The sequence below is a fragment of the Hippopotamus amphibius genome, chromosome 1 (genome assembly GCF_030028045.1).
Source record: "Hippopotamus amphibius kiboko isolate mHipAmp2 chromosome 1, mHipAmp2.hap2, whole genome shotgun sequence".
Classification (NCBI taxonomy): Eukaryota; Metazoa; Chordata; class Mammalia; order Artiodactyla; family Hippopotamidae; genus Hippopotamus; species Hippopotamus amphibius.
In genome coordinates, this window is record NC_080186.1 from 12,488,953 (window position 1) to 12,509,849 (window position 20,897).

Sequence of the window (20,897 nt, forward strand, 5' to 3'; positions counted from 1 at the left end):
ACTTAGAAAAAAAGTCTAGCGGTTTCTTACAAGTAAAAATACACCTATGAGAAACAAAATATATGTCCACACAAAGACTTGTACAAAAACGTTAATAGCAGCTTTACTCATTATAACCCGAAACTGGAAACAGCTCAGAAATCTACCCATGAAAGGATGGGTGAACAAAATGTGTTATATTCGTACAATGGGATACAATAATAAAGAGGAGTGAACTGTTACTGCTCACAGCAACATGGGTGAATGTCAAAGGCAATATGCTGAGTGAAAGAAGCTAGACACTAATGACTACATACTGTGTGTTTCCATTTATGTGAAGTTGTAAGACAGGCAAAACCAATCTGTGATGGAAAAAAAAAATTAGAAGAGTGATTGCCGCTGAAGGGGTGGGTTCAGGGACCACATGGGAAGGGTCCTAAGGGCACTTTCTGGAATGATGGTAAAGTTCTGTATATCTTGAAAGGGGTTCAGGTTGATGGGGTGTGGGCATTTGTGTGAGACTCATTCAACTGTACTCTTAAGATCTGTGCATTTCGCTGAATAAACATAATATCAATACCTCAAAAGACGGGGGGAAGTGCTACACAAATATTGATCATTAGCTAATGATATGTATGCTGACGTATTTAGAAGGAAATAACTATAATTTACTATGAAATGAATAAAAAATAATATAGGTTGATGAACAGATAGAGGGATGGATAGGTAAAAGAAGTATGGCAAAATGTCAACAGTAGAATCTAGGTGAGGGGTATATAAATGTTCACTGTAAAATTCTTTTAACTTTGCCATATGTTTGAAATTTTCAATAAATGAGAATTTACTGAAAATGATGAGGGAAAAAATAAGCAGTGAAATTTTAAAACAAAAAGCAAGGGAATAAGGGTTGGTTCTTGTTAGGGGAGAAAGTATTTTGTGATTGGGGTAGGACACGCTAGGGCTTCAAGATTATTGGAATTATCTATTTTTAAACTTGAGAAATTGATACATGGGAATTTGTTTTAATTACTTTTAAAATTATACATTTGTCATCTTCAGAGTTATATATGTTTAGTGATTTACAGATGCCGGGAGGAAGAAAGATCTCTCTTCTTTGGGGTTTGCTAAGTTGGTGTTGCTGCAACAGCCAGCAATCATTCCCTGTCATCCAGCCCTGGCGGAAAAGGTCTGGTCTGTGGCAGGAAGAAATGATCCAACTTTCTGAGCAACAAGGACAAGCCTCTGTGTGCTGCAAAAGAGACCAGCTGGGCCATTCTGCCTTGACTCTTTGCTTCTAGCCCTCAAGTGTTTGTGTTGTTTTTGTACACAGCCATCTCTTCCTTAGATGAACCACTAACCACCCACCAGCCCACTTTGGAAACTTGGGAGGCTTCCATCTCTTGTTCTCTAGCCCTAGATAGGCTCCATCACATTCCCTTTCTGGGATTGCTATGTGGGTACTGCAAGAAGGTATTCCTCTTGCTGCTGAGGTTGCAAAACAAGGAGGGTATGAGTAGGGGCTGCCAGTTGCCATCCTTCCCACTGTAGGAAGAGCCTAACTGAGCTTGAAGCCAATGCAGAGATGAGCAGGAGAGATAAAGCCGGAATGGTATCATCCGGTCTCCTGGATCCAGCCATTCCTGAAACCCTTAGCAGTGATGTGAGGAGCCAATATATTCCCCTTTTGCATAAGCCAGTTTTATGTGGGTTTCATTTGCAACTAAAAGCCCTAACTATCAAAAGTCCTCAGCTGCCAAAATGCTAGGTGACTTTTCTGTGTTTGCAACCCTCCACCCCCAACAACCAGCCCTACTCACCTGGTGATCTCCTCTAAGGCTGCCTCGGGTAAGGCCAGCATCTCCACCAGCAGGGACAGGATCTCAAAGAGCAGAGTGTGGGGGTTTGGGGGAGCCATGTCCGTCAGGGCACTCTGTTCTGGGGACATGGGATGGTGGCCGCCATTACCATTTGACAGTCCTGGATGTCCAACCCCCCACCAGCCACCTGGCCACTCCCCCAGCTCTGAGTGCCCTGGGCTCACCCCTGCTCACCCACAGAGCAGAAGAAGCGCTTGGTGTCTGTCATCACAGCCAAGAAGTCTTTGAAGTTCACGTGACCATCTCCTGTGGAAGCCATAAGAATACAGGGTGGGCAGGGGACTTCCACAACAGGTTCAGGCATTGCAACACAGGCACAATTGTTAGTATTTACTGACTGGGTTTGATTATAAAAGTAACACATACGGGGGGTGGGGGGGCGGGGGGGCGAAGGGGAAGGGGGGACGAAGTGAGATAGTAGCATAGACATATATATACTACCAACCGTAAAATAGATAGCCAGTGGGAAGTTGCTGTATGACAAAGAGACGTCAACTCGATGATGGGTAATGCGTTAGAGGGCCGGGATGGGGAGGGTGGGGGGGAGTTGCGGGAGGGACGGGATATGGGGATATGTGTATAAATACAGCTGATTCACTTTGGTGTACCTCATAAGCTGGTACAAGAGTGTAAAGCAATTATATTCCAATTAAGAGCTTTGAAAAAAAAAAGTAACACATATTCAATGCAGAAAGCATGGTGCACACAGGAAAGTAGAAGGTGAAAATGAAAATCTCCTGGTTAGAAGCTCCCAGAAGGTCCTGGAAGTAGCAGTCTGGGTTCATATCCCTGGTGTACCACTTACTATCTTTGTGACCTTGGCAAAGTCTCTTAACCCCATTATGCCCTAGTTTTCTCATCTATAGGGTGAGGATGCCCTTAACACCTTTCTCATGGGAGAGAAATTGAGGCAAATTGCTTAGAAGAGGGCCATGCGTGGACTTCCCTGGTGGCACAGTGGTTAAGAATCCACCTGCCAATGCAGGGGACACAGGTTTGAGCCCTGGTCCAAAAGAATTCCATGTGCCTCGGAGCAACTAAACCCGTGCGCCACAACTACTGAGCCCAAGTGCCACAACTACAGAAGCCTGCACTCCTAGAGCCTGTGCTCTGAGACAAGAGAAGCCATTGCAATGAGAAGCCTGCACACTGCAACGAAGGGTATCCCCTGCTCACTGCAACTAGAGAAAGCCTGTGCGCAGCAACCAAGACACAACGCAGCCATAAATAAATAAATAAATAAATAAATAAATAAATAAATAAATAAGCAAGCCATGCGTATAATACATGCTCACTAAATGTCAGCGACTCTTACTGCAGGGTACTAGTCTCTGCATGAGAACATATTTGTACCTACAGTTTTCCCACTTTGGCCTTCAAAGTCCTATTAGGCCTGCCCCTTACCTGTCTTTAGCCTCTCCTGGTACCAAGCTCCCCACCACTAACCTGCTCTCCCACCAGGGGCCACCTTCTTCCCTGTTCCCGGCCTTTGCACGTGCTTCTTCCTCTTCCTAGAACTCTCTCCACCACCCTCCAACTCTTTTTGTCTGTTTGTTGTAGCCGTGCCAGGCAGCTTGTGGGATCTTGGTTCCCCGACCAGGGATTGAACCCCGGCTCCGGGAGTGAAAATGCTGAGTCTGGACCACTGGATGGCCAGGGAATTCCCTCCAACTCTTTCACGTATTGCTTCCTCTTGACCATCCCTTCTTTAGGGAAGTCAGACCAGTACAGCTCAGACCCCCAAGTGAAAACTCTCATAAAACCCTTGTACTTCAACTGCACACTCAAGACCTGGCATTTAATTGAAGCTCTGGGAGGCAGGAACTGGGTGTTTTGTTTTGTATTGTGTCCTCAGGGGTTAAGACGGAGGTGCTTGGCAAATGTGCTCTGAACCACTTGACAAATTAATGATCTCTAATCTTTAAAGCCATCCTTGGGGGTGGAGTGGGGGAGGGCCTAATACTCTTACCCCCTGCCACAGATGAGGCCTGAGACACAGACAAAAGCAGGCTGTTGCCTGGGGTCATGTAGGGGCAGAGCTGAGGTCAATTCCTAGCTTGTGTAAGGATTCGCACTCAGGCAGTGACAGAGCAAGCAGAGCTGACAATCAGTGGTCAGGAGCCCAGGCCTCCCGCAGCTTCACTGTGTTCCCTGCATCTAGCCAACCAAACCACATGGGATACTCCTCACCCTGTGCCCTATTCCCTTTGTCCAGGTTATTTCTGCCACTAGGAATGCCCTTCTTCCTTCTCTTCCTGCCTGACTCCTGCTTCATCTTTCACAATTTGGCTCAGGCATCACCTCCTCCAGGAAGCCTTCCTCCCTGATCCCTTCCTCCAGGCTACCTTAAGCACTGCTTCCCTTGGCAATTCTTCCTTCTGTGTCATTGAGTGTGTGGGCACCTCGAGGGCAGGACTCACATGTCCTACATCTCTTTATTCCCAGTCCCCAGCACAGGAATGGGCAAACAGTAGGCAGCTAATAAATGTTTAGTTAATGAATGACACTGGCAGTTAATGTCTCCTGGATACATTCTGTGCACCAGGTGTTGTGCTCAACACTTTGCCTGGATTATCTCATTTAATCTTTCTAGCAGCCCAGTGAGACAGGTACTGCCCTAAGCCCCATTTTATGGGTGGGGAAACTGAGACTTGGTGAACTTCAGTGACTTGTCCAAGGTCATACAGCTGGTAAAATGAGTGACCAAGTCATGGAACGATGTCCAATGAAGCATGCACAAAGGCCTGGAAGGAGTGATCTCAGAGATCACATACATCTTAGGGTCAGGAGCTAAGTCTTGGTCATGTCTGGGTCCCCAGAACCTAGCACTGAGTAGGTACTCAGGGAGCACTAACTTTGGGGGCCAGGACCAGCTACATCATTTGTGGGGCCCAGCACAAAATGAAAATGCAGAACAGGGCCCCTTGCTCAAAAATTATCAAGAATTTCTAGACTGTAACAGCAGAGCATTAAACCAAAATCAGGACTCAGTAAGCACAGAGCCCCGTGTGACTGGGCAGGTCTCAGGCTGCTCATGGACCTGATGCTGCCTGGGGCTCAGGATGAAGCCTCCCCACACTCACCATCAAGATCAGCACTCCTCAGGGCATCCTCTACCTGGGCTGGCGTCAGGGAGATGCCCACGAGGAGAAGGATGTTCTCCAGGCTCTGTGCGTCCACCTCGCCGTGACCACTGAAGATCTCAAAGTAGCTGCGGAAGGCTGGGGTGGGCCCCAGGGTTATGTGGGATGAGGACGTTTCCTTTTCCACTATTCATCCCATCCCCTCCAAATACCCTCCTGCCCAGCATCCTCTATCACCATGCCCTGGTGGAGGGACAAAGTTAACTAAAAGAGTGAAAGTGGAGGGGTGTGGGCCCCTTGACTCACTTTACTGTCTAGTATCAGGTTAGACCAAGGGCTCAGCTGGTGTGGCAAAAGCTAAGCTAATTAGCTACCTTCACCTTGCACCAGCAACATGCCCACTTTAGGGTACCCTTACCATGTGCCAGGCACTGTGCTAAGCTCTTTATAGCCATGTTTTCATTTCATTCTTACAACAGCCCTGTAAGAATAGAATGCTTATTCCCTTGTAAAGATGGGGAAACTGAGGCTCAGAGGTTAGAGCACCAGACAGATCTTTCTGACTCTGAGTCTGTGCCTTGGCTTTGGGGCTCTGCAATTTCTTATCTGGGTGGACATAGCCTCTAAAACAGCTTCATTTGTCTGGACCAGAGCAGAAGATCAGGAAGGATGCAGAAGATCAGGAAGGATGCTGAGAAAGCCCCAGAACAGTACCAATTGATAGAAGAGTCATGTCCTGGCCATAACATGTGTGGTGTCTGGTTTCACAGCCCACAGCAAGATCCAGGTTAGAATCAACAGACCTAGTGATAAGACTGGCTCTGCCACTTCCTAAGAAGCTGGGTTGCTGTTATGAGCTGAATTGTGCCTGCCACATAAACTCACATGTTGAAACCTTAACATCCCTCTGCATACCATAGACTGTGCTGATGTTTGGAGATAGGGCCTTTAAAGAGGTGATTAAGTTAAAATGAGGCCGTTGGGGTGGCCCCTAGTTCAACCTAACTGGTGTCATTAAGAGAAGAGGAAACTTGGACACACAAGAGACACCAAGAGGAAAGACCACGTGAGGATACAGGGAGAAGGCAGCCAAGGAGGGAGGCCTCAAAAGAATCCAAGCATACCAACCCCCTGATCTTGGACCTCTAGCCTTGAGAACTGTGAGCAAATAAATTTTAAGCCACTCAGTTTGTGGTACTTCATTATGGCAACCTAAGCAAACTAATATAGTTGTCATGGGCAAGTCACTGAACTTCTTTGAGCCTCAGTTTTCTTATCTGTAGGATGGACAGAACAACAGTACACCCTCCCAGAGAGGTTGTATTAATTCAGTGATTGGCACACTGTAGACTCTGTAAGTCTCTGACACACAAAACTGAAATGTGGGGAAGAGGTAGGGCTGGGATTAGGGTTGGAGTAAGTGGTGAGCTGCAGGCAGGCAGGCTGAAAAAGGAAAAAAAAAAAAAAAGAACAGCTCTCAAAAGTGGATAAGATCATCCCAAATGCAGGGTAGTTTGGACCATCAGAACAAGTAGCCAGCTCTCTCCTCACCAGAAAGGGCTGAGAGTCTTGGGGAGAACGCTGGGTCTCTGAGCCAACCAAACATGTTGTCCATGCACTCGGCTCAAGAAGGTGGGGCAGTCGGCACTGGACCTAGAAAAGCCCCTCCAAAAATGGCTAGAGAGTGTTAATGCTAAAAGGAATGAACGTCAAGGATGGGGCCTTTGGGAGCCAAAGAGAACATTCAGGGAAGGCAGGAGAAGGAGTCTCTTTGGCCCTGCCTGGGGCTCAGACTTTGGGGAGGAGAGGAGGGTAGAAGGAAGGTGCACACCCCCTCATCCAGGGCCAGGGCCAGGTGTGGCCGGGCTGGCAGTGGAAGTGGAAGGCTGATTAGGCCACCTCCAGAGCCCAGAGGAAGGAGCAATCGCTCCTCTCCAAAGTGCAGGTAAGTGGAATCACAGGGCCCAACACCAAAGGACGATGCGCAACAAAGGGCACAGTGCCTTGCCCAGGTGGGTGTTCAGAACTTTTAAATGCTTTGGTGGAGTTGGGATGGGGTGGAAAATGGGGACCTGTGTGTGACTGAGCAGGATCCTCTGGGACCTTCCTGGGATAGACACCCTCCCCATGTCCTCCTCCTGCCCCTTCTTGTTTATAGAAAAACTTTAGCCTCCTAGGCCTTCCCCGAGTGCCAAAGAATGGATTTAATTAGAGAAATGAGAAAATGCAGACAGAAAGGAAAACAGTCAAACAAGACAAAATAATAATAGTTCAGACATTAAACAAAGTCAAGGACTTTTAGTTCCTCCTCAAGGGCTATAAATAATATTCTGAGCCATGGCCTTTGAACTGTCTTGCAGATACTGAAACTCCTACCAAATGGAAGAAGTTAACTGTATGCTGACCACGAGCATGTAGACCCCAGGCCGGTTGGAACCAGAAGGTTGATGATGTTGTCTCCCCGATTACCTCACCACTCATCAATCAGAAGAATGTCCATGAACCCTGCGACCCTCTCCCTCACCCTGTCTTTAAGCATCTTTCCCTGAAAGTCACTGGGGAGTCCTGGTCTTTCAAGCACTAGCTTCCTGGGCACCTTGCTTGGCACCTGCAATAAACACTGCCCTTTCCCTCACCACAACCTGGTGTCAGTAGGTTGGCTTTACTGCATGTGGGCGAGCAGACCCCAGTTTGGTTCAGTAACATGTCCAGGACAAGTGGTCTTATTAAATGGTGAGGGATGATCTAGGACAGGCAGGGCCTCTGGAGCCCCGCCTCCCATCCAGGTGGCCTCTACAAGGGACCAATAGAGTGGGCTTGGGTTGGGGGGAGGCAGAAACACCTCCAAAAACGAAAGAGCTTTTCAGGGCTTGCTCCGTTCATTCAGAGAGCTGGCTCTGGAATGGGGAAGAGAACTGGACCCCAAGTGAGAGGACCCAGCAGGATTCTGGTTCCCCCACCCAGGGGTGTGCGAGAGCTTGGGTCAGCCTCCTACCCCACACTGCCCAGCCGGCCAAGTGCAGGGCAGCAGCGTGATCAGCCACCCCATCCCCCATCCCGGGTCTATAAACCCAAGGACTGCGGGTTCTGTCTGCCCTGCGAGGGGCTCCCCTGACCAGGCCCGCCCTCACCTTCCTCTTGCTTCGGCGTGAGGTGCTCCTCTGACCTCTCCTCCCAGGTCTGATACACTTTCGGGAGGCAGCGCTCTTCCAGCTCCCGCCTGCAAGAGGACAGGGCCTGGGCCCAGGGCACACATCCGGCTGCCCACCCCCTGCCCCACGCCAAAAGCCAGGGGAGGGCGAGGGGGATCTGGGGCAGGGGGGTCATAGGAGGGACCCGGGGGATGGCTTTCAGAGGTCAGGAGAGTCTACGAGTGACCCGGAGGAGGAGCAAGGCAGAGGTGGGGGGAATCTAGAGGGAGGTTAGAAAGGAAAAAGGAGTTGACCATGAGGAAGGGGGCTAGATATGAAAGAAAAAGAGCTGGGAAAGCTAGAAAGGAGACCGAAGACGGGAAGTGGAGGGGGACAAATGGGAAGGAACAGATAGGTGCAGTGACGGGGACAAGAGTCTGGAAGAGAGAGGCCAGGGGCCCTGGGACCCGGCTCTGATCCCAGACGCCCTTTCTGGGGTGGCTCCTACCGTGCCTTGGGGTAGTTCAGGCTCCTCTCCCCGCTGTGGTGCAAAAGTTCTGTCCTTCTCCAGCCCAGGTCCGACGTGGGGACTGGCAGGAACGTGATGGGCACTGAAGCTGGGACAGGGGCTCCTGCGGGGGCAGGAAGCGGCCCAGGGGCTGACGGCCGGGCCCAGGATGGGGCCACGGCAGGGGCCGAGGCAGGGGTTTGAGGCAGGGTCAGAGGCAGGGTTGGGGCTGAGCTGCCAACGGGGGTGGAGGTGGATACAGGGGTCAGGGTCCTGGGGGACTTCCGGTTTGGCAGGGCACGGGCCTTGGCGACCCTCCGATGCGTGGCCTCCTCCTCCTCCACCTCCAACAAGCACTTCATGAAGCCTGGCCGGGGGTTGCCAAGGTCCTGGGCCCCCATGACCACTGCGGGCTCCTGAGGCTGCTTCTGGTTATGGTCCAGCTCCCTCCTCTCTCCAATGTCCCTCACCTCCTGGGGACAGGATGGGGGAGGGGATTCGGGAGGCCTCCAGCCAGCCAGATGGTCCCACGAAGCTTCTCCCTGCCACCCACTCTGCAGGGGATCCTCACCCTGCCCCCTCCTCTCTGGGCCCCTGGGGTGGCCCACATCTCTCCTGCCTCCTGCTAGGCTCCCACCCCATGCCCTCCCAGCCCCTGACCTGGGCTCTGCCCCCTCCCGGCTCTCTGAGTGGTGGTCTTGAGTGAGTGAGTCCCTGTCTCATCACTTGTCTATTTCTTTCACTGCAATCAACACAACCCGCAACGGCCCTGTCCATGCCTGCCTGACCAGAAGTAAGCTTCCTGAGGACAGGACCTTGTCTGCCTCTTTTATCCATATCGACCCAGCAGCCAACACGTGGCTGGCACTCGATAAATTCCCACTTATTCGTTCAGCAAGTCCAGCACCTCCTGCACCTGTCCCTCCCATCAGAGGCGTGAGCTGTCCCCTTCCTGCCTCCAGTGAGGCCACACCACGCAGGCTCCAGCCCAGCCCTTTCTCCAGTTCAAAGGTGTAGCTCTTACCACACACTTGCTCTTCCTAAAGTGTCAGCACTACCCTCTCCACCAGATTATTCCCGTCAGCATGTAAACATGCTATATTATCTTCTTTCTTTAAAAGAAAAAACTCTTCCAACAGTACAAAGCCTCCCAACCACCATCCCAGTTCTCTGCTCTTCCTTTAGAACAAAATTCCTTGAAAGGGTTGGCTGTGCTGCATTTCCCCTTTCCTCCTGTCTCCAGCCTGGCTTCTGCCACCACTCCCCAACCAGCCTCTTGCAAGGTGGTGGTCAGATCTCTGCCCTCCTCAGAGCTGACCCCTCAGCGGTGATGGACACAGATGACCACTCCATCCCTCTGGAAATGCTTTCTTCTCCAGACTCCCACTCTCTCACCGGCTGGCTCCCTCCCTGAGTGTCCAGCAGCCTCCTTCGCTGGCTCTTCCTCGCTCTTGCTCCATTTCTAAATGTGGTGGAGACCCAGTGATTTGTCCTCAGACAGCTCTCTGCTCCATGTTCTCTCTCTAAGATGTTACCCCCATTTTCCTCACATTTACATCTCCCTCCCATCCTGCCTTCTCTGTCCTTCCTAACTCCAGACGTCCTCCTGGCATTTCTTCTTGGGTGTCTAGAACATGACCAAACAGAACCTTAGGTTCTTCCTGTCTGTTCCTTTCCCAGTGTCACCACCTTGGTTAATGACACCACTTGTTGCTCAGGCCCCGACCTTTTTTTAAATCGAAGTATAGTTGACTTACAATATCATATTAGTTTCAAGTGTACAACATAGTGGTTCAATATTTTTGTAGATTATACTCCCTAAAGTCTCCTTCGATTCTTCTTTTTCCAGCCTACCTTTCCACCAGGCAGATGATGACTGTGTATTCACAGGTTGCCCAGTCAAATCAAAGAACTAGGAAGTGGCAGAACTGTTGGAGGTAGGGATGGCTGGGAGGGGGATGGGAGCCTCCCAGGTGTTCAGGGAAGCTTTGGGATGTGTGCGGTGACTGAGAGCAAATGGGCGGAAGAAATCCGTGCTGATGTGGAAAAAGCCATGACCTGGGTGAATCCCAGGGCTCCAGAGTGTGAGAGCATTCTTGAGCCCCACCCAAGATGCACACACAGGGGTACACACATGCACATGTGCAAACACACACATACATGCATGCACACACGTGCACAGGCACACACTCTCACCTTCCCCAGTTTGACTCCAAATACCATCCCATTTCTGCCTCTACCCCGTTCATCCTCCTGACCCCACCCCACCCTGTCCCGTCCCCACTGAGGCTCTACTTACAGGTGGAGGAACAGGCCCCAGGGCTGGCTGGATCTCCACAGCCTCATCCCTAAACAAGGCAGGAGCCCCCAGGTGAGGGAGGGGCTCGGCTCAAGGTTGGGCCCTTGCACACACCTTCTCTCAGCCCCCAGGACACTCAGGTCCACAGCCCCAGCTTCATCCCCCAGGCCTTCTAATCTCAGAGGGGCTCCTCATCCCTCGCATCCCCATGTGGGGGCATGGGCCTCAAAGAATAGGCCCATAAAACAAAGAATTCTAGTATTAGAGCTACTATACAGATGGGGAAATGGAGGCCCAGGGGGGCATGACTTGACCAAGTCCTACATCATGTCAGGAGTTGTCAGGACTAGAGTCTACCTCCCCTGTAACTTAGCAGAAGAGCCATCTTGTTGGGGTCAGGGAGTGGGGTGAGGGGCCATCAGAGGATAACTTACCTTTCTTTGAGTGTGTTAGGTCTTGGCGTGGATGGTGGAGAAATGCGGGTTGTCTTTTCCTCCAGTATTGCCGTGGGCATTAGGGACATTGCTTCCTGGGAACTGTCCTCATGTCCCCCTGGGCCAGGCTCTAGCAGAGCCCCCCACGACCTGATGGGTGGGGTGTCCACCTCCTTGGGGGGCTTGTCCCCCAGTTGCTGTCCACAGCTGTCCAAAGTGCAGCAAGGCTCTGTTGGCTGCACTACGTCTGCCTCATCGGCTGCCAGGTGACCTCGGGTGAGCTGACACTCTGGGTCCTGCCAAGGACAAGGACACCAAGATGGGGAGCCCCATCCTGGCTCTCAGGTGACCCTGAACACTCACCCAGAAACCAGCTGTCACACACTTAAACACTGGTCCAACCACTGCAAGGATTATCTTTCTGAGTTCTCCCAGAACCCCTAGAAGGTAGCCTACGTTCCCTCATTTTGTGGGATGACGACATTGAGGCCCAGAGGAAGCAGGAGCTACCCGAAGTCATAATCCATGCTTCTCTGTGCAGGTAGAATGGGAGCCTGGAGAAAGTGAGACGATCCTCTTTAAATGAGATTTCCCAAGGGATGTTCCAAAGAGCAGGAGTCCTTCCCGGCACTCCCTACAATGGGGATTTTTACACTAACTGATTTCAAGATTTTAATAAGTTGCTATAATCAAAACAGTGTGCTGTTGGGATAAGGATAGATAAATAAATGAATGAAACAAAGTAGAGAGATAGAGACACGTGTGATCAAGTGATTTTTGACAAAGGTGCAAATTCAGCAGAGAAAGCAGAGTCTTCAACAAATGGCGCTGGGATGCTTGGACAGCCATACGCAAAAAATGAACCTCGATCCAACACTCAGACCATAGCGAAAATTAACTCAAGATGGATCATAAACCTAAATGTTAAACCTAAAACAATAAAACTTCATGAAGAAAACATAGAAGAAAAACCTATGTGACTTAAGGTTAAGTAAAGATTTTTAAGACATAACACCAAAAGCACAGCCATAAACAAAAAAACCAAGGGACTTCCCTGGTGGCGCAGTGGTTAAGAATCTGCCTGCCAATGCAGGGAACATGGGTTTGATCCCTGGTCCGGGAAGATCCCACATGCCATGGAGCAACTAAGCCCGTGCGCCACAACTGTTGAAGCCTGCATGTCCTATAGCCTGTGTGCCGCAACTACTGATGCCCCTGCACCTAAAACCTGTGCCCCACAGCAAGAGAAGCCACCGCAATGAAAAGCCTGTGCACCCCAACAAAGAGCAGCCCCCTTTTGCTGCAACTAGAGAAAGCCTGCCTGTAGCAACAAAGACCTGACAAAATTAATTAATTAATTAATTGATTAATTAAGTAAAAATAAAAATTAAAAAAATTTAAAAAAAGAAAAAAGAAAAAATTGATCAATGAGACTTCATCAAAATTAAGAACCCTGTTCTTTGAAAGTCACTGTTAAGAGAATGGAAAAGGCTCACAGAGTGGGAGAAAACATTTGCAAATTAACATACGTGATAAAGGGCTTGTGTTCAGAATATATAAGAACTCTCGAAACTCAGTAACAAATTTTTTTTTGTAAAAAAGAGCAGAAAGTGAAAAGACAATGCCTGAAATGGAAGAAAAAATTCATAAATTACAGATCTGATAACAGTCTAGTATCCAGAATGTGTAAAGAACTAGTACAACTTGACAATAAATTGGCTAATTCAATTAAAATGATGGGCAAAGTATTTGAATAGACATTTCTCCAAAGACTACAAATGGCCTATAAGCACATGAAAAGATGCTTGACATGATTAGTCATTAGGAAAATGAAAATAAAAACCACAATGAGATTCCACTACACACCTATTAGAATGCTTAGAATTAAAAACCGACCATACTGAGTTTGGGGGAGGATGTGGAACAAGCGGAATTCTCACACATTGCTGATGGTGGTGTAAGATGGTACAATCGCCTTGGAGAAAAGTTTGGCAGTTTCTTTCTTTCTTTTTTTTTAAGATTGTTCTTTCTATATATATATAGTATATATAAATCTTTTTTTTTTTTTTGGCTGCATCAGCTATTCATTGCGGCATGCGGGATTTTTCCTTGCGGTGCCCGGGCTCTTCTTTGCGGTGTGCTGGCTTCTCTCTAGTTGTGGCTCATGGGCTCCAGAGCGTGCCAGCTCAGGAAGTGCGGCACACACACTCTCTAGTTGTGAAACGTAGGCTTAGTAGCCCTTCGGCATGTGAGATCTTAAGTTCCCTGACCAGGGATTGAACCCACGTGCCTTGTATGGAAGGCAGATTCTAAACCACTGGACCACCAGGGAAGTCCCTGGAAGTTTCTTCATAAGTTAAACATAAATACCGTATGGTCCATTATACTCCTAGGTATTTATTTGCACAAGAGAAATGAAAACACATGTACATATAGACATGAATGTTTCTATAAATCTTATTTGTAATAGTCAAAAAAGTTGAAACAAACCAAATGTCCATCAATGGGTGAAAGAATGAAGAAATTGGTTTTTGTTTGTTAATTTCCACTATACAGCAAAGTGATTCAGTTATACATATACAATATAAACATTCTTTTTCAGATTCTTTTCCATTACAGTTTATCACAGGATATTGAATCTTGTTCCTTGTGCTGTACGGTAGGACAATTAATTGTGATATATTCATGCAATGGAATATTACTCAGCAGCAAAAAAGAGTAAAGTATTGATCCACACGATAACATAGCTGGATCTCAAAACAATCATGATAAGTGAAAGAAGCCAGACAAAAAGAATGGACACTGTATGCTTCCATTTATGGAAAATTCTGGAAAACACAAACAAATTTATAGCAACAGAATGCAGATCAGTAGTTGCCTGGGGTTGGGGTTGAATGAGAGGAGCGATGACAAAGGGGCACAGAAAACTTCTGGGGGGAGACAGATGCGTTTGTTTTTTTGATTGTGGTGACGGTTTCGTGGGTATACACGTGTCCAAAACATCAGACTGTAAACTTGAAGTTGCGCAAGTGTATGTCACTTATACCTCACTGAAGCTTTTTTTAAAAAACCAAAAAAAACCTGTCTTAAAATAAAGATATTTTATAGTCAAATAAGTTGGGAAAAGGCACCATACTGTAACCACTTCTTGCAGGGTCCCGCAGTCCTCAGCAGCTAAGAAACAGATGCAAGAATATTCTACCATTAAAAATAAATAAATAAATAAGTAAGTAAGTAAGTAAGTAAGTAAATTGCGCTTTGTTGTTACTGTTGTTCTGTAGTGAAAACTTTTATATTTAGAACTGGCCAGCTGGACTCAATTTAGATGATTCCAATTGTGTTAGCAACACCACCCCTCATCACCAGGAGCCTGTGGAACATATGCCTTCTTCTCTCTATCAGGACTGATCAGGGTGTTAACCTTGGCCACGTCAATGTCATAGAGCTGCTTCACAGCCTGTTTAATGTGTTGCTTGTTGGCCTTGACATGCACCATAAACACCAGTGTATTGTCATCTTCTATTTCCTTCATGGCTGACTTGGTGGTGAGGGAGACCTTGGTGGCACAGGGGTCAAACTTGTTTGGACTGCCTGCTAAGCTGCAGTGTTTTGGGCCGTCAGAAGGTGGGTGACGTCCAGATCTTCTTTTTTGTGTGTGTGGCCGTGGATGCCTTTCAACACTGCTTCCTTGGCATTCAAAGCCTTTGCTTTGGCTTCTGGCTTTGGGAGGGGCAGGGGCTTCCTTCTCTGCCTTCAGTGCTATCTTCGTGAAAAGCTGTTTGAGCTTTGTTAAACCCAGCATGTCCCAATGTTAATTTTACACAGAACCTCCCATCTGTTCCCTGCTTCCAACAACTCCCTGCTCCCTCACTTCTCCTGTGGGTCAGTCATTCCATACCCTCCTGCCCAGGTCTCCCTGGACATTACCTGGCAGCTCTCGGGGGCCTGACCCTCCACTGTCCCTGGGTTCTGCTGGCTGCCATGTTGGTCCTCGGTCTCCTTCCCTGAGCTCTGCTGCTGCAGCCCTTCCTGTGCTGCAGGGACCCTGGAAGGCAGCATCTCCAGCTTACTTGCTGGCGTGGCCTGATCCTGGCCTGCTTGCAGCTCCCTGGGCCCTTCCTGAGGGGCCCAAGATGACTGCTTCATCCTGGGGAGAATAGACAAAGGCAAACCTCAACTGTCAAACTGGGGCAGAGTTTTATACTCTTATACTTCTTCATAGTTCCCAGAGCACCCACACAAGACCGGGCATACCATAGGTGCATACTTAATGCCAAAGAGAAAGAATAAAGGGCTAACGTGAATTCCTCCAATCACACAGACTTTGATGTCAATGTTTAAGAGGGTTAGGATTTAATATTTTTATTATTGCTTTTTGGAAAAAAAAAGAAAAATCAGGGAGAACTGAGATTCACAGAGGTTGAGAGACTTGAGCCTTGGGTCATTAAGCTAAAGTTGACAGGCCTGGATTTGAATCTGCCTCTATCTGATCTCGCTTTAATATTTTGGAGTATTTCCTCCAGGCTTCTCCCTAAGGATATACATACATCTTTTTAATGGGAATTAATTGAAATACCATATTTGTGCATAAAATTATGCATACTTTTACCTAGTTATATTGCAAATACAATTTTGCAATCTTTTTGTACTTATCTTTTTTTTTTTTTGGCGCACGGGCTTAGTTGCTCCATGGCATGTGGGATCCTCCTGAAGCAGGGATCAAACCCGTGGCCTCTGCATTGGCAGGCAGATTCTTAACCACTGTGCCACCTAGGAAGCCCCTGCAATCTTTTTTTAATTAACAGTATAACCTAAATTTTTCCCATGCCCAAAATCTTTCATAAGCATCCTTTTATTTATGTATTTATTTATTTGGTTGCTTGCACCAAGTCTTAGTTGCAGCCGGCGAGCTCCTTAGTTGTAGCATGCATGTGGGATCTAGTTCCCTGAACAGGGATCAAACCTGGGCCCCCTGCATTGGGAGCTAAGTCTTAACCGCTGCACCACCAGGGAAGTCCCCATAAGCATGCTTTTTAATGAAAGTATAAAATTCTCTCCCTGTTTTTTTCTTTTTTTTTGGTTTTTGTTTTCCTTTTTGGCCACACTGCGAAGCATATGGGATCTCAGTTCCAAAACCAGGGATCAAATCTGCACCCCCTGCAGTGGCAGCACTGAGTCTTAACCGCTAGGCCGCCAGGGAAGTCCCGTAAAATTCTCTATTTTATAGATGATCATAATTTACTTAACCATCCCCCTATTGTGGGCATTTAGTGGACACTGGCATTTCCGATGTTTTAGCATTTAAAATAATGGGCCAGTAGATATCTTTGTGCATAAAACGTTGCCTGAATCTGCACTTATTTCCTTAGGGTATATTTCTAGAAATAGATGAGGGTAAAGACAGTTTTAAAGCAGTTTAAACAAATTGCCAAGTTGTGTGAGCAGATGTGTTGAAATGGTTTCTATTTCCGCCAGCACCATATGCAGCTCCTGTCTCGGGGTGCTCACACCTGGCTTTGACTGATTCCCCTAACTTATTGTGTGTAGGTAGAAGAGAATTATTTAGCGAGTTTTGGTTATAATCAAATTTAAATGATAAGCTGACCAGTCTCCCAAGTCTTTCACTTTGCCTCTCTCTGGCTTTTTCTCCATTTTCTCTTTTTAAAAGGAATACATTGTTGGGACTTCCCTGGTGGTCTAGTGGTTAAGACTCCGTACTCCCAATGCAAGGGGCCCGGGTTCGATCCCTGGTCAGGGAACTAGATCCCACATGCCGCAGCTGAGAGTTTGCATGCCACAACTAAAGATCCTGCATGCCACAATAAAGATCCCATGTACAGCAACCAAGACCCAGTACAGCCAAATAAATAAAGTAAATAAAATTAAAAAAAGAATACATTCTCACTGTAGACACACTTAAAGATATACATGATATTTAGAAAATAATAATAATAATACCACATAAAATGTTTCTGTGTCTCTTGGACTCTCTTTTGTCCGTTTTTCTATGAATTCAGTGAATACGTATTTATTGCGCATCTACTAAGTGCCAGGCAGAGTCCCAGGTATGAGAGATTTGAGGCTGAACAAGACACACAAATGCCCCTTGAACAAGGCACATCACAGAAGCTTGTGGTCTAGTGGAAGAGCTTAGACAAAAGGTCAACATGAGTAATTATTTAGTGTGATTCACACTATGAAAAAGAAGTACGACGGCTGTGACCGGGCGGACCCACCTTAGTCTGGAAGTTCTCCCTCTTCTCCCCTACCACCAAGTGGGTCACAGGGGATTCTCTCCTGGACCTGCTCTCTGGGATGCCCCTGCTCACCTTGGTCCTGCTGGAGGCATCTGCTCCTGGGTGCTAAGCTCCAGACACCCCTCCTCTGATGCTTCTCTGTGTCTGGGCCTGTTCTCTGGCCCTCCTGGGGCTGATGAGGGCTGCTTCCCACTGCGCATCCCTTCAGCACCTGGAAACACAACCTACAAAGATGCCCGTGGCACTGGCTTAAGGGTTGGCCTATCCTGGAAGGATTCTCCCACTCCAGGGCATCATCCTGGACTCAGGGATGGGGAAGTCCTGTGCCTAACTGGGGAAGGCATTGGAGAGGGGTGAGGAGGAGACAAGAGGCAGGGGGAGAGAGGCTCGGTCGGCACTGATGGCTCCAGCATGAACCTGGAGTCCAGCGTAGTATCTGGGCCAAGGGAACCCTGCTGAGGACAACTTGACAGAACACACTGGGGGACTCCAAGACCCTCACAAGGTCCGAGAGAGGCTTTCACAATTTCTGCTACTTCAGAGCTCAGACTCTGGAGCCGGGTTTTGACGTCCATCATTCTTTAGTTGGGTGACTTTGAGCAAGTGACTTAGAGGCAGCTCCAAGCCTTGCCTGAGTCAGCAAGCTCCAGGCAACCTAGCTCAATCAATTTTTTAAAGAACTTTTATTGAAATACAGTTAACATACAATAAACTGCACATATTTAGAGTGTACAATTTGGTATCTCAATCTCCCAGTTCATCCCCCACCACAACCCTTCCCGCTTTCCCCACTTGGTGTCCATATGTTTGTTCTCTACATCTGTGTCTCTATTTCTGCCTTGCAAACAGATTGGTCTGTACCATTTTCCTAGATTCCACATATATGCGTTGATATATATTTGTTTTTCTCTTTCTGACTTACTTCACTCTGTATGACAGTCTCTAGGTCCACTGGCTCAATCAATTGATAGTAATTGTTATAATACAAGATTTTGCTGTGAGCCAACACTAAGAGTATCTACCATGGGGCAGGGCCAGTGCCAGGTGCCTCCAGGGACTTCACCCAGTTAATCCTCGACATGACACACGTGAGCCCATGAGGCTCAAAGGGCTGCAATGACATGCCCAAGGTCATACAGCTGGCTAAATGGTGGCACTGAGACCCCATGACTATGCTTGTTGGAAAAATAAACGGGCAGGGACTTCCCTGGTGGCGCGGTGGTTAAGAATCTGCCTGCCAATGTAGGGGACACGGGTTCAAGCCCTGGTCTGGGAAGATCCCATATACTGCGGAGCAACCAAGCCCATGCGCCACAACTACTGAATTTGCGCTCTAGAGCCCGCAAGGCACAACTACTGAGCCTGTGTGCCACATCTACTGAAGCCCGAGAGCCTAGAGCCCGTGCTCTGCAACAAGAGAAGCCGCCACAATGAGAAGCCCCCACTTGCTGCAACTAGAGGACCACCCCCCCCGCCCTGAGCAGCAGCAAAGACCCAACACAGCCACATATAAATAAGTAGGCAGCTAAGGGAAGCTGAATGTTTGCCCCAGCCACCTTCCAAGACCCTCGTTTCAGGCCCTCTCCCGGGGCCCAGGAGAAGCCATAATTTATAACAGAGCCTACAAGGAGAGGGTGATACTGAATCCAAGGGAATGCTGACTTCTTTTATGGTGACATTTTTGGCTCTGGGGACACAGAAAGGAAGGTCTTCTCTGCACTTTTCAATTCATGCCACTTAGGACCTAAAAAAAAAAATTTTTTTTTTTTTGATGGAAAGAGGCTGAGAAGAGTGATGAGAGCTTAGGTTGCAGGCTGGGGGATGAAGAGGGTCATGGATGGGAGCTTTGTGCAGTTGTCAGGGGAAAAGAGGTTATAAGGGAGGGGGAGGCTAAAGGCATGGAAGGCACCTAGTAGAATAAGTAGGCAATTCTTGTTTTGCTCACCCAGCTAGCATCTCTTTTGGTAATGATAGGAATATGATGGGAATATGATAAGCTTAAGCAGAAAAAACACCCAGTTAGGAAAATTTATGGGCCCAGTTGTATACATTTCATGTGTCTTGGAATTTATGATCCTTCTCCTTACTACACAAACTGAACCGGAGTGATGGTTAACAGGTGCAGGGAGGCACTCACTGAACTTTAAAGCTCTTCGGTGATTATCTGAATGTTTGTGAACTTGCAAGGAGAAATTCTCAATCTTGTGAGCTAATTAACTCCTAAAAGAAAGGTATATAACCATGGGACTTATATCCTGTTTTTGGGTCTCTCTACCCCCTCCTGGTGTCTGTGCCAGAAGTTGTTTGTACTCTCTTCTTAATAAACTGTTATTCTGTGACTTAAACCTGAGCAACGACTTGTTATTGATCCCAAGAAGAAATTCTTTTCTTCCGGAGATCACAAATCCGCACCCCTAGACGGATTTCACTGGCATCAGTAACAGAGGCCAACATTCTTTTATGGGAAATTTCCTGTCTCCATTTGGCCCATACAGCTCAGTGGAGCCAGCTGAGTACCATTATATCAAGAGATCCAGGCCACTCTGCCCTGCCATGGTGACCGGTTCAGGGATAAACATGTGACTACAACCTGTGCCAATGACACTGATAACAGAGACTTTTTCCTGCTATTGCAAAGAGGCTCTCCTCCTGTTGGGGATGCTAAGCCAGAGGATGTAAGATGGGAAGGTGTAAGCCTGGAGTGGCCAAGGCAATTCTTGCCATTTTACAGAGAGAACCTGCCTGTGCGTGCCACAGAGGCAGGCAGAGCCAAGAGACAATCATTTAGCACCTTGATCCAGCCATACCTGAAGTCTACAGGTAGATTTGTCAGTTACCCAGGCTGATGTGTTCATATTCCTGCCTAATCCAGTTTAAATTGAGTCTTATGCCACTTGTAATAGAGGCTTAATTAAAGCAGTTGGGGAGGAAACCTGGGCAGGGGAAAGGAAAAGTGGCTGCTGGGAGTGGAGATGCAGGTCCCTACCTGGCTGACTTCTGATATGGTGGGCTCGACACCAGCCCTGTTGCTGGCAGTTCTCAGGCCAGGACTTGACTGGGCCTCTGGAGCCTTGATCCTACCCTCCATGTACATCTGGGTGTTTCTGTTGTCCATTGTGCCAGGGCTGACGAGGGTACCAAGTGAGGAGCATCCAGTGCTGTGTTCTCAGAAAAGAAATCCAGTCAAAGTTCCACCAAGTCCATTACCTAACTGCCTCTTCAGCAGCCCATGTGGAGTCTGTCATGTAGAGAGCCTGGCTCAGGGGAAGAGGTAGGGCCAGGCCTGGCACAGGATGGGCACGTGGCAGGTCCAGAGAGCCAGCTACATG

General features: G+C 48.0%; 1 protein-coding gene across 1 annotated transcript in view; it reads right to left on the reverse strand.

The window, feature by feature from the left end:
• The window catches only part of SPATA21 (spermatogenesis associated 21), a 33,836-nt gene extending 13,153 nt beyond the window's left edge, over positions 1–20,683 (reverse strand). The window contains 11 exon segments of the mRNA XM_057733298.1: positions 1,797–1,914; positions 2,031–2,102; positions 4,940–5,077; positions 8,071–8,159; positions 8,579–9,051; positions 10,878–10,926; positions 11,462–11,607; positions 14,733–14,867; positions 15,239–15,458; positions 17,641–17,792; positions 20,555–20,683. Of these exon segments, the coding sequence (XP_057589281.1) occupies positions 1,797–1,914; positions 2,031–2,102; positions 4,940–5,077; positions 8,071–8,159; positions 8,579–9,051; positions 10,878–10,926; positions 11,462–11,607; positions 14,733–14,867; positions 15,239–15,458; positions 17,641–17,792; positions 20,555–20,683 (1,721 nt within the window).
• Between the last annotated feature and the right edge of the window lie 214 nt (positions 20,684–20,897).